Source organism: Jatropha curcas, chromosome 11 (assembly GCF_041381405.1).
Source record: "Jatropha curcas cultivar XTBG-Jc1 chromosome 11, XTBG_Jcur_1.0, whole genome shotgun sequence".
In the NCBI taxonomy this organism is placed as follows: Eukaryota; Viridiplantae; Streptophyta; class Magnoliopsida; order Malpighiales; family Euphorbiaceae; genus Jatropha; species Jatropha curcas.
This window is the reverse complement of record NC_143161.1, coordinates 3279092-3291291: the sequence shown is the minus strand read 5'-3', so window position 1 is coordinate 3291291 and position 12200 is coordinate 3279092. Positions and strand designations below refer to the sequence as shown.

The 12200-nt window shown below is 33.9% G+C and overlaps 3 protein-coding genes across 5 annotated transcripts; 2 read left to right on the top strand and 1 right to left on the bottom strand.

Moving 5' to 3' along the window:
• Nucleotides 1–513: 513 nt before the first annotated feature.
• On the top strand, nucleotides 514–1555 carry LOC105634260 (cytomegalovirus UL139 protein). 2 transcript variants are annotated; one of them, XM_089716732.1, is made up of 4 exons: nucleotides 514–621; nucleotides 713–900; nucleotides 981–1131; nucleotides 1225–1555. In XM_089716732.1, exons 1-4 carry the CDS (start codon nucleotides 544–546, stop codon nucleotides 1465–1467), a joined length of 660 nt encoding a protein of 219 aa, XP_089572858.1. In that variant the 5' UTR covers nucleotides 514–543; the 3' UTR covers nucleotides 1468–1555. The 2 variants fall into 2 exon arrangements, with proteins under 2 accessions (XP_089572858.1, XP_089572857.1); XM_089716731.1 differs by having other exon boundaries at nucleotides 969–1131.
• A 572-nt stretch (nucleotides 1556–2127) lies between these two features.
• LOC105633994 (SGS domain-containing protein) lies at nucleotides 2128–4273 on the top strand. Its single transcript, XM_012216720.4, has 5 exons — nucleotides 2128–2375; nucleotides 3189–3332; nucleotides 3472–3711; nucleotides 3800–3859; nucleotides 3970–4273. The coding sequence occupies exons 1-5, from the start codon at nucleotides 2265–2267 to the stop codon at nucleotides 4072–4074; spliced, it is 660 nt and encodes a 219-aa protein (XP_012072110.1). The 5' UTR covers nucleotides 2128–2264; the 3' UTR covers nucleotides 4075–4273.
• An 832-nt stretch (nucleotides 4274–5105) lies between these two features.
• CCP1 (P-loop containing nucleoside triphosphate hydrolases superfamily protein) lies at nucleotides 5106–11723 on the bottom strand. Of its 2 annotated transcripts, none has more exons than XM_012216718.4 (11): nucleotides 11413–11723; nucleotides 10927–11109; nucleotides 10730–10785; nucleotides 10251–10316; nucleotides 10010–10117; nucleotides 9157–9223; nucleotides 8191–8275; nucleotides 6986–7146; nucleotides 6269–6370; nucleotides 5880–6102; nucleotides 5106–5574 (listed from the first exon to the last, which is right to left on the bottom strand). In XM_012216718.4, the coding sequence occupies exons 1-11, from the start codon at nucleotides 11449–11451 to the stop codon at nucleotides 5441–5443; spliced, it is 1224 nt and encodes a 407-aa protein (XP_012072108.1). In that variant the 5' UTR covers nucleotides 11452–11723; the 3' UTR covers nucleotides 5106–5440. The 2 variants fall into 2 exon arrangements, with proteins under 2 accessions (XP_012072108.1, XP_012072109.1); XM_012216719.4 differs by having other exon boundaries at nucleotides 10927–11082.
• Between the last annotated feature and the right edge of the window lie 477 nt (nucleotides 11724–12200).

The window sequence follows — 12200 nt, the reverse complement described above, 5'->3', positions numbered from 1 at the left end:
ATGCTTTTACAAAGCGGAATTCTTTTCTCTTGGGAAGTTTTTTACCGTTAAAGTGGAATTTATCTCAAAATTAAATTGTTTTTTATTCAATGGCTATGGTTATACACATTTAGTTGTTGATGATTTTTTTTTTTTTAAGAAATACAAACAATTGTCAAATACCAATTGAAAATTTATAATATTTTAATTATAATTTCGAATTATTGATTTTTTAAAACTTAAAATTTAATATTTTTACTTCAACTAGTACATTTGTTTGTTAAACACTGCAAGTTAATGGCTGGATTGTTACCCTAAATGAAATTGAATTCCTTAACATTAAATCTCTAACTCACCAATTTATTTGTGAACAATTAAAATTTTTATTTTAATCAATTTTAAGTCGTGTAAAAAAGTGAGGTTGAGCTTTGGGCTTGCTATGGTAAAGTCCACTTAGGACTGTAACCGAATACTTGGCCCAGTAATATATAAACCATCCGATTTCAAACTGAGCGACTTCTTATTGGCTCTCATTCGTATCGAAATTCCATTTCTCAAGCATCAATGGCGCTTTCGTCTGCGTTTCGAGAGAGGCTAGAGCACATGGAACATACCAGAAATCAGCGTCTTTCTCTCCTTCAGGTTCTCAATTTAAATCCTAATCATGGCCCCTCTGTTTTTTTTTTTTTTTTTGCCGAGAGAAGAAAAAAGTTGAAATTAATAAGATTTGCAGGCAGAGAAAGAATTGCAAGAGAACAAATTGCAGATTTTAGCATCGAAACAAGCAGAAATTCGGTCAATGGAGCAACGGTGTTTGTTGATGGATCGTGAAATTGCATTTCAAAACTTCAAAATCTTGGCTCTAAAATCTGAAATCGAGAGCCTCGATGCCAGATACAACACCGATTTGCATCAATTGAGGTAATGTGAATGTTTTCAAAGAAGAACTGAACTAGATTTGAGTTTTGATTATGGATTTGGATTGTTAGGGTTTTGAAAAGTGAAATAGAGGAGCTAGAGCAGACGGAGAAGGAGAAAGAGAAGTTTTATGAGTTAAAACGTAATGAAATGAAGAAATTTAGAGAAGATCTAGAGAAATTTGTTACGGAATCTAAAATGAAAGTGAATGATTTGAAGAATAAAGTGAATGAGGTAAGGTTTATTTGAACCTTTAATGGTGTTCAAAGATTAAAACTGTTATTGCAGATAGATTGATATTAGGCAAATTTTGATGTTTCTTTTCAGCTGAACTCAACATTCATAAAACTGCAAGGTAATAATGGACATTTGAGTAATTCTGAGATAGCAGCAGCAGAGATGAGAAAAGCAGAGCTAGTTGCTATGAAGGAGAATTTGGAACAGATTTTGGTTTCTAATTACCAGAGAAGATCAAATCTTCAAAATCAACTTGAGATTATATTAAGGACAGATAATCAGGAGAAGAAGAAATTTTCCCTGTTCAAAGGAAATAATAGTGTAGTCAAGTAACTTTCCAATTAGAGTAGTTTTTGCCTTTGGACTTCGAATTAGACTTGGGCAATTCGTTAATGTGGTGAACTGAATTTAGATTTGTTTATTTCTTTTGATAAACGTAGCTTTTGCTTATTCAGGTCAGCATTTTTTAACCAATTTTAAGAATTAACACAAGGTTAATTGAATCCTGAAATTTAGTATTCATGAAATAGAATTCTATATCACTAATATCGTGGTTTTGGATTAGACTCGACTACTTAGGATGTATGACGCTAAACAAATAATCAAGTGCCAAAAATTATCACATTGGTACTATTTTATTCCTTTTTTCTTAGTAAATTGATACAAAAACCTCATTTGAACCCAAAATAAAAAAATAAAAAAATATTGAATTCATGTGATGTATATGTAGACTTATACATGTAAATCCTTCTGACTTGCCCAGCTTGTTAACAACTCAACTTGGGTCAACAAAGTAAAAAGCCCAATTCCTTCTTCTCTTGGGTCTCAAATGGGCTTGTAAACTATGGACCCAATCCACCATTAACCGAATAAACAAGTATAGTCAATCAACGCTCTAGAACCTTCTTTGTCGAAACCCCTAGAAATCTAGAGATTCATTTATTCTTTTTAAATTCCCGATTTGCCCCTCCTATCCTGTCCAGTTAACTCACCGTCGGAGGAAGTTCTAGACTTCTACCATTTTCCACTTCCCTTTTTATTCCCGCTTAGAACCTCATTTCTGTTCCATATATAGCGATTCTCACTGCCTCACCCAAGAGAAAAAAAGAAAGGGGAAAAAACAGGAGAAAATGGCAGAGGATTTGGCGTTGGATTTGGAGGAGCTCAAACAGTTACAGAGCATAGCCAAGAGGCCTCGAGTCCTCTCCCTTATCTCCTCTGAGATAAGCAATTTGGAGAAGGTAAGTGTTCTTTTTTTTTTTTTTTTTTTTTTTTTTTCCTCGCTCTCTTGATGTTTCTGTTTAATTACAAATTAGTTCTCTTGAATCATATGCTTAGCAAATGATTTTTAATTAGTAATTGACGTATCTTTGTTCTTTGTTTGGAATGGATTTTAACTGATTTATTTTGACTAAACTCACGGTTTTTAAACTAGTTACTTGGATTGTCATGATAAGAATTTGGATCGTAATTATGATAATTAGATGTTCTGATGTTCTTGTGGAAATGCAGTTTCTAATATTCATCTCTGTTTGTAATCTCAGTTTGCCTATTTGGCATTATCAATCCTAAAAAACAACAAAAAGGAATATATATATATATATATATATATATATAAAATAAGGTATAGGGCTAGTGTTTGGCCTATGCTATTCTAATGTCACTTGAGGCATGGTTGTCTAAGAATCTTATTTGAAGATTGAATCAAGTAGAGAGTCGTTGGAACTGACCTGCAAATGGTGGTGTTTCAGTTTTATGGCCATTTATCAAGAAAGGCACTGCAAATGAAAGGCACAAGTATGTTTCCTGGAAGTTGATCATTAATGAAATTAAAGTAAACTAGTACTCTTGTAGGGGTGGATTTTCTTATATCCATCAATACTATTATTTTCTTTGAATCATTGGAAGAAAAGTGTTAATTGGTTTGCAAGTTGTGTTTCTTTCAACTCATTAGTATTAAAATGTCTATGATTGAACTGATTCTCGGGCAATAAAACTTTTTGGGGATCCATTTTGCTTGTCATCACTAAATCCTCTTTGCTTCCCATGCATAGTTGTCAAAGCAGCCCGCTTCTATACCGGTTCCTACTCCAATTCCAACCCCAATTGCAACTGGAGTCAAGGTACCTTCTATACCTGCACGGACTTATGTCACACTAGGATCTTTCAGCTGGGATCAGGACAATGACAAAGTCAAGGTAATAAATCATCTCTCTATAAATCTTTATCATGGAATATGCTATTTAAACAAGCACAATCTTGGGAATAAGTTCTGAATTTCCGGCATATGAATTGTATGCATCTAATCTTGTTTGGCTCCGTTTCTTCCTTGTGCAGATTTATGTCTCTATAGAGGGTGTCGAGCAGGAAAAGATTGAGACAGAATTCAAGCCAATGTCATTTGATGTCAAATTTCATGATGTCCAAGGAAAGAATTATCGATGTGCCATACCAAAATTGAACAAGGAGATTGTACCAGAGAAATGTAAAGTGGTAGTTAAGCCTACCAGGGTTATCATCACTTTGTTTAAAGCTTCAAAAGGGAACTGGTTAGACTTGCACTTCAAAGAGGACAAGGTAATGACATGTGCATTTATTGCTGCGTCAGCTTGATGGTTTTGTATTAAAAAAGCTCTAATTGTATTCCATTCATCTAACTTTGCAGCTGAAGCCAAATTTGGATAAAGAACGGGATCCCATGGCTGGAATTATGGACTTAATGAAGGTAGATTTATTTTCTTTACTTGAGCATAGTTTTGCATATAATGCAATTCCATGGATATTTTGCATATATTCGATTCTTCGACTGACATTTCTAATGGTTATTATTTGAAGAATATGTATGAAGAAGGGGATGAGGAAATGAAGCGAACAATTGCAAAAGCATGGAGTGATGCAAGATCAGGAAAAACAGCTGATCCGATGAAGGGTTTTCAGTAGACTGATCAGAATTCTTCTAAAATATTGGAGAGATCATTTTGGTAGATTTACTGTTCCAATGGTTTTTGTGCTATACTTCAGTATGATGTCATGTCACAAATGGAAAAAATATTGTCTACTATGCTTTCTCTTAAAATGTTTGGAACGTAGATTGGCTTCTAACTTTCATCTCTAATCATCTGTTGATGGTTTGCTTGCATTTTGTTCTATTGTCGGTGATTGCGTTCGTCTTGGTTTACTATGCTTATTTGCGTATATATATCTGGCTAAGAAGTGTTTGCAAACGTGAACGCAGCCTTAGAATCTATTCTCATAAAATTTTATGAAATTTATGTATAAAATTCAAATATTTGTGTTTGTATAAAAAATTTATTTGAATTTTTGAAATTGTTAGTTTTTATACAATTATTTATTGTTAAAAGTAATATTATCAAAATTAATTAAGCTTAACGAATAAGGTATAAATTGTTAATGAATATACTATGTAATTTTTGGATTGAATAGATTGTGAAATTTCATGGATTAAAATTAATGTAATTTCACATTATGGAATTTTTAAATAATTAATTGATTACAATTATATTGAAAAATTTTACGTTCGAGGTGAACTTTCTCAAAATAGTAAAATTAAGATAATAGTAAACATCATAAATTTATGTATTTGTGTAATATATTTTGTAAAACAATCAAGGGAAAAAAGATTTTATAAGACGTCTAAATTTTCATTATTTAAATTATGTCAATTCATATCTTGAAAAAAAAAAAAAATGTCAATTCAAACAATATCTCCAAACAATATTAAGTTTTGGGCCGTGCTAAAACAAGATATTATCCTTCAAGATGACGGGGGGGAACCTTTTTGTTTTTAACTCCCAAGCGACGTTTTCAATCAAAATATGAAACCGTGCAGATCAATGGCCTAAAATGCAAAATGTGGAATAAAATGTGGATAGTTAATGGTAGCAAAATGTCAATGGTATTAAACATTATATAGCCACAATCACTAAAAACAATGAAAACTTGAAAAGGACTTGCAGAAAAAGTTTTCCACTTGAAAGCACATTAACTAAGCAGATTCGAAATCCAAAAACATGTTAGGAGGAAGAAATACTCCACAAAACGAATTTGAATATCCAGTCTATAGCAGCAATGAGCTAAGCAAACCAAAGAAACACCCTCAATCAGCAGCGGCTCTATAAAGAAACCAAGGAAATAGGAAACTGTTAAAGTACTATCCTGGGGAGCAAAGCAATCAAAGCTAATACAAAACATAATCGTCAAGTTCTCACATGCTGCTCTAGACTGATTATGGTTAAAAATAATAATTAAGAACATTTTCTAACAATGCCATAAAAATTGAGTGCCTTCATTGGAGTATTTGACTACCATAATCAGCATTAAAATTCTCATAACGTTGGGCATGGAGGTGAGCCGAAGGCCTGGTGTTCTCCAAAGCAGTCTTTATATCCCCAGGTGTGATTGGCCCAACTTTTGGCAACTCTGCAGGCCAATAGATAAATCTTCAGTTTATAATAAACGAAATGCAGATGGAGATTACGAATGCAAAAATAAATGTTCTCCATCTATTAAAATTAAATAAGGGTACAATAACGTGTCATGCAGTTCGATTATAGATTATTGAATCACTTTCTAATGATTTCTGTTTTTTTCTTTTCTCCTCACTTGCTTTTTCTTTCCTCGTCTTATTATGCGTCTTCAGTTGCAGGACTAGAACACAATTGTATTAGATGCATTTTCCTTCATTTCACTAAGAACTTGTATACGAGATTCTGAAAATCACTTACCATCCTCAGGCACCATTTCCTGTCTGTTTTCGAGAAGTGCCATCAGCCGTCTCAGTGGCTGCATGGCAGCTTCTTTGCACAGCAATCGAATATCTGAACCTGAATAACCTTCTGTGCTTTCTACTAGTAAATCATAAGGTAGCTCGTCCTCATCAGGCTGTGATGGCAGGAGTTCCTCGAACATGGCTCTTCTTGCTTCTGGCTCTGGAAGAGGTACAAGGATCTTAATGTTTATAGTCAAAGGAGAACTTTCTGAGTAACAAACCAACAGAACTTCAGTCTCATGATTTTCTCACAGAATTTAATTAGCTGGTCGTCCAGCCAAAAAGAAGGGGAATCTTAACCATTTTGTAACTTTGTAAAGCTTAGCAGAAAATATCAAAGGATACTCGCTTCTCCAGACGCCGAAGCATGGCTGCATCCAATTCCCATGGGATATTTGTTGCTGCCAAAACAAAAACCAGCTCATCTGTCCGTGTCAAACCATCCATCTGCAATCTAATCCGAGCAATTAATTTTTGAGAAAATAGACTGAAATATAAGTAATTTCATTTCCATATCTGTACATAAATCTTGCATTCAGAATTTCATAACATGAAATGTGACATTTTAAAGTGCTGAGAATATTCTAATGCTGCAACTAAAATATCCATTAAGATAAAAACCTCCAAAACCATATGCTCTACATGATAGTAAAATGCTAAGGGTACTGTAGCAGGACACAACCATCTAAAAATAATTTAAGCCGCAACATTGGCTATCTTCATCCTCTTTTTTTTTTTTTTTCTTTTTTTGTAATTCCTACTACTTGGCTAGAGTGACCAACATACTGAAACAAAAATTCTCTTAAAAAAGTGATCTACTGGATATTTACCAATCAGGTGAATGTTTTGCATTGAATTCCAATAAACATTCATGTAAGCAATTTACAAGGTAGCATCCAGAAAATTTTAATCATTTTTTAAGATGAAAACAATGTCCAATTGATTACTACAATCCTCTAATAGAAAAGGCACCCTATCTCGCATCAACTCAATTGACCACATAGACAAAGGCCATAATAATCATGTGTGCGCTCAAATGCACGCTCCAGAAACAAACATCACCTGTATGAGTAGCTCAGTTTTCAAACGCCTACTTGCTTCATGCTCACTGCGACCTTCACCTCGTTGACTAATAATTGCATCAATTTCATCAATGAATATAGTTGATGGTGCATGGTGCCTAGCAAGTTCAAATAACACCTTTATTAACTTCTCTGAATCACCTGCATTTCAGCATTAACTTCAGCATTAGATACACCGCAGGAATCACCTTTCCAAGTGAAGAAAAAGAAGGAGAGAGAGAGGAGGAGGGAGGTGGTTTGCAGTGAATGTATCATCCAATATAGCATTTTCAAAGAAGTTTGGCCCTTCAATCCCACAGTTTCACCGCATTTTGTTTTCCACCAAGTAAATGCTATGCTGACCAATATTTTATATACTAGTCTTCCTTTTATAACCCGTATATGTCCTTCATGCCATAATAAATGCATCTTTCAGAATGAAGAATAAATAAAGGGTAAGATACAAAAATTAATTTTAAAAATCTTTCACTCTATATAAATGGGCATGTGTTTTGGAATCCAAAGAAGGAATAATGGACACTCATTTTTGTATTGAGGGCGTACGTGAACGATATCCATGTACAAGAAACCATGGTAAGCATGGTAGCCTATCCAGTACCATCATAACTGTCCATATTTTGATGTTTGTTGGGGGTTGTCCAAATGTTTTTGAAAACAAAGACAACTTTCAGTGTCTTAGCTTAACCTCCTTTACATCACAATATCTGAACTTAAAATCTGGCGACCTTCACAATTAACCAGTGACCAATTCACCAAGAGTAAGAGCTTCTTCTCAGCAATTCTAAAACTATGGAAGTGCATGCTGTTTTACCGACTTTGTTGAAGAGCTACATACCATAACTAGGTGACTCTCAAACTTGTTCAGAGTGATGATATCTTAGTTAATCCGGTCTTACTGTTCATGTTTGATACATGGTCTCAAGGAGCAAGCTGGCTTGCATCACTTCCTAGGTTAATTGTCAAGGGATGGCTTATTTATAACTAATTGTGAAGGGTTCATCTTTAATCAGATACCAAGAAACCTAAAACCTAAAGCACATTCCTATTAGTTATTGAAACTAATTATATACAAAGAGTTTGAAAGCTCAAGAAAGAGGAATATACTATCCCTATCTTATTGGAACCAGAGATGGAGTGCAAGAACAGATTATGTGATATTAAAGGAGAAGCCAGCTGATGACATACCACGCCACTTGCTAACAACAGAAGATGCTGAGATATTGAAGAATGTGGTTTTGCACTCCGTAGCAACTGCCTTTGCAAGCATTGTCTAAATCATCAAAACAGTAAGTTAAATAGCAATCTTCATATCACTAGAAAGTAAGTGAGCTCAAGCACTAGCACAATATCAAAGATCCAAAATTCTTTTCTTCTTGCATTAATGGATATAAGGCATTATACATCAAACAGCAACTTTAATTAAAATTGGAACAACTAACACCTTGTAATACCAGAGTCATTTGTCAATGTGGAAGAGACAAAAATTGAGCATGTGGATGACAAAATTGTTTCAAAGAGAACCTATCATACATTTCATGTAGGTGACTGTGCCCTAGCCATGAGATTTGACATCTTTTTCCCTATTCAACTTTGTAAATGTAATATTAATCACATACTTTCCTCTTTCCCTAGATTGTTTTGGATGCCATTGAATAAATTTCTTCAAATACTGCAAGTGACCAGGCTAGAAAAGGGGCAACCACATGCTAACCTCTGGGCCAGTATATCAACTTTCTAGGCAAACATAGCAATGAAAATAGTCCTATCCCTAAGTGTTCGTTTTTCTTACAAAAGGATTCATGGAAAAGCTGTTCTGTTACAAAAAAAAATCATTATGACTCATGCCAAATAATTGAAGTGGATAAGATTTTTGTAACCAATCAAAGATTAAAGAAACACACACGCACAAATGCAGAACATGGAAGGACAGAGAGAGAGAGAGAGAGAGAGAGAGATGGGGAGGAGGAAGAGGAGGGAGGGAGACTGGAGAACTCAAGAAAATGCTTTGGTGAGGCTTGTTTTATTAAAGAAAGAACATAGGAATGACTTAAATACTGAATAAAAACTCTATCAAGGAAATGGATCAAAATGTGAACAGAGCACAACAAAAAGAAATATCACCACAAGTTGTAATATAACAAGTTTCCATACCTTTCCTGTTCCTGGAGGGCCGAAAAGAAGAATACCTTTCCATGGTGATAGTAGACCTGTAAAGTACCTAGAAGTGGGAAGGTTAGACATGAATTTCAAATCTCTGTTTGAAAATTTTTTTTAAATGTTTATAACTAAGCAGAATGCCAGAATATTGACATTTCTATAAATTTCCATGCAATGGTGCAACATCTAATGTGCATATTAGATCAAGATGCAGAGAAAACTTCTCAGACCTAAGATTTCCAAAGGTCTCAAGAATATCATCATTCGGTATCCAAAGCAGAGCTTACTCTCGCTTCTGCTCTTGCCATCCAATATTTGAGACAAGTAACTTTTTCTGGTACCTGAGACATTCACAGTTCCATTTTTTCCTTAAAGGGAAGGAGAAGAAGAAAATCTTATCCAGTAAAAAACACATGGAGCTGCCCTCTACTTGACAAGAGCATGAAACATTAGAAAGTTCTGTTCCCTGTTATATTTAGGAATCTGCAGATTCATTTGCCCTCCCACTGCAGCATAGAAAGACAGTGACAAACTTTTCATATCCACCTACACTATGAGCCTTTTTTGCCAGCTTAAAGCCTTTGCTCTATTAAGATATTCTCATCCCATAAATGATAATTCATCAGGTAAAGCCCGTAAGTTAGAAAGAAATGAAATTAAAATATAGTGAAATTGCTCCTACGAACATGCTGCTCCCAGAGAAGGGTAACTGGGCAACTCTATATGACAAATTGACAATGATTAAATGTTTCTTATACTCCCAAAAGCTGCAATTATATATTTAGCAAAACAAATTATTCATATAAAAAGAAAAAGTTCTTTACAAATCTGGGTGAGCAAGACATACTTAGGATATTTTATTGGCATGACAACTGCTTCTTTCAGTAAACGTTTGGCATTCTCTAACCCCTTAATGCTTTCCCACTTGACGTCAGGGTTACCTCGAACAATATCCCTATACAAGAGAATTTTAGATGATATCAATTAATTAAAATGTTAAATATGAATGCAATGATTTAACAGGTATCTGATATAATACTTGCATCAAGTATTTCAGCACGAATGAAGCCATTCACTTTACCAATTACCTGCATAATCCCTCTGCTAAATTACGAGTTTCAGCAGAATCAAAAGCCGGAAGCAAAGGTTTCTTCCTGGAAAAGTAAAAAAGAGAAGTCAGGATATTTTTCAAGGCAAAAAGCAATTAACAGATCTTTCAATACATAAGGGGGTCTGATAGTTAACATTAATTATGAAGTTTACAGCTATCAGCATTTATAAGAATAAGAATTCCAGATGATAACAACCAAAAACAACAGAAACACCTCTCCCTATCTATTTAGACACTAGTAGGAATAAATTGATGTCACAGTCACTGCATCAGACTATACATATTCATATAATAGTGTGTTTCTCCCTTGACTAGTAAAAAATTGAAAGAGAAAAGAAAGAAACAATTAACAATACAATTTTCAGCATCATTAAAAATTGCAATTAAATTGATACTGGGGAAATGCAATTCAAAATTAATCAACAAATCTCAATAACTGAAACATAGAAACCATACGGTCTGTCATCAATCCCGTTAGATAGAACTCCATTAGAGTGGTTTGAGCTCCCATTCTGAAACCCAAAAAAAAAAAAAAAAAAAAAAAAAAAAAAAAAAAAAAAAAAAAAAAAAAAAAAAAAATCACATGCATCGGAATTAAGCTCTGATAATACCACAACATTATGCAAACAAAGAGAATCAATGAAATGCAATACTTGGTTTCTGTACTGCTCGTAAATGGCCATGTCAGATGTGTTCTTGACATGACCATTACCGTTCGATGAAGTGCTCGAAGAAGAAATTCCGTTTTGCACTGATTTATCAGCAGCTGACCGGCCGTTTTGCGCTTCTGAAACCCTCTTTCTTCCAAACTTGACATCATAAAATGTTTTGAAATCCTAAAAACACACATTAGTAGCTTAACGACATGCAGAACCATTCATGAATCTTAATTTCCTCGAATCAAATATACCAAACGAAGACCAACAATTACTCATGCATCAACTTAGTGATGGTAAAGAAAAATACAAAAACTATTGGAAGCTTCGATCAGATTAACTAAAACATAGTAATTAGTGTTAGATGCAAAGTTAATGAAGGAATGGTTAATTTCTATGAAAATGAGAAACTAAATTAAAATTAGTTCCAAAGCTTTTCTCGCTGACCAAACAGAAATTCAAACGCAGAGAAAGAGATGGTACCTGAAAAGACCACCGAGTAATAGATGGTTCATCGGCCATTGGCGATAATCGAGAGAGAGAGAGAGAGAGAGAGAGGCTTCACAGATCAGTGTGCAAAAGCTTTTCTAATCTCTCTCTCGCCTCGCCGGATAGATTTGGATCCTTTGGCTACAGTAAGAGGAATAGTAAGGGGAGAAGGGAGTGGAAAATGTGCTTAATAAAACTACGAGATGACTTAATTTGGTTGTTTGTTGCTCTGGAAAAAGAAATTAATAACATCAGATTCGCTTCGCATGAAAAGTGAGTGTTTTTTTTTTTTTTTTTTTTTTTTTCCGTAGACGAGTCAGACGAAGAGCTGTCAAATTACCTGTAAACAAGCTGAAAACGTGGGGGTGACGGGTGTGAGGGAAATGCATTTTTTAATTTGGTCAGTTGTGTAAATTTCACCTATATATTTTAGTGCCCCTCAAATTTTGCAAAGGACTTAATTTTTTTTTTTTTTGAAAGGTAAGAACTTAATCTATTTTTGAAGTTACAAATTTCGTAATACTGTATACCTTCCATATTGTTAACAATAGTTTGTTTTGGTGTTTTTATTTATATATACAAAATATTAATTTAATGTGTAGACTATTACTATTTAAAATAATAATTTTTATATTTTTTAAGAATTTAATGAATATTTAATCAATATAATCTTATAAGTTATAGTTTTCAATTAAATAATTTTATAAATTAAGTTTTTTAATATATGTGATTTAAAAGTTGAAGCTTGAGCTGAGTTAAAGTGTCATAAATTTTTTATGTAC

What these genes read in the sequence shown, in the direction of transcription:
- LOC105634260 (XM_089716731.1), top strand. Translation starts at nt 544, where the DNA reads ATGGCGCTTTCGTCTGCGTTTCGAGAGAGGCTAGAGCACATGGAACAT. An exon ending in AGCGTCTTTCTCTCCTTCAG is followed by an intron (nt 622 to 712) that starts GTTCTCAATTTA and finishes TAAGATTTGCAG; the next exon opens with GCAGAGAAAGAATTGCAAGA. An exon ending in TGAAGAATAAAGTGAATGAG is followed by an intron (nt 1,132 to 1,224) that starts GTAAGGTTTATT and finishes GTTTCTTTTCAG; the next exon opens with CTGAACTCAACATTCATAAA.
- LOC105633994 (XM_012216720.4), top strand. Translation starts at nt 2,265, where the DNA reads ATGGCAGAGGATTTGGCGTTGGATTTGGAGGAGCTCAAACAGTTACAG. An exon ending in AGATAAGCAATTTGGAGAAG is followed by an intron (nt 2,376 to 3,188) that starts GTAAGTGTTCTT and finishes TCCCATGCATAG; the next exon opens with TTGTCAAAGCAGCCCGCTTC. An exon ending in AGGACAATGACAAAGTCAAG is followed by an intron (nt 3,333 to 3,471) that starts GTAATAAATCAT and finishes TTCCTTGTGCAG; the next exon opens with ATTTATGTCTCTATAGAGGG.
- CCP1 (XM_012216718.4), bottom strand. Translation starts at nt 11,451, where the DNA reads ATGGCCGATGAACCATCTATTACTCGGTGGTCTTTTCAG. An exon ending in TTACTCGGTGGTCTTTTCAG is followed by an intron (nt 11,110 to 11,412) that starts GTACCATCTCTT and finishes GTGTGTTTTTAG; the next exon opens with GATTTCAAAACATTTTATGA. An exon ending in GGAAATGGTGCCTGAGGATG is followed by an intron (nt 5,575 to 5,879) that starts GTAAGTGATTTT and finishes ATTGGCCTGCAG; the next exon opens with AGTTGCCAAAAGTTGGGCCA.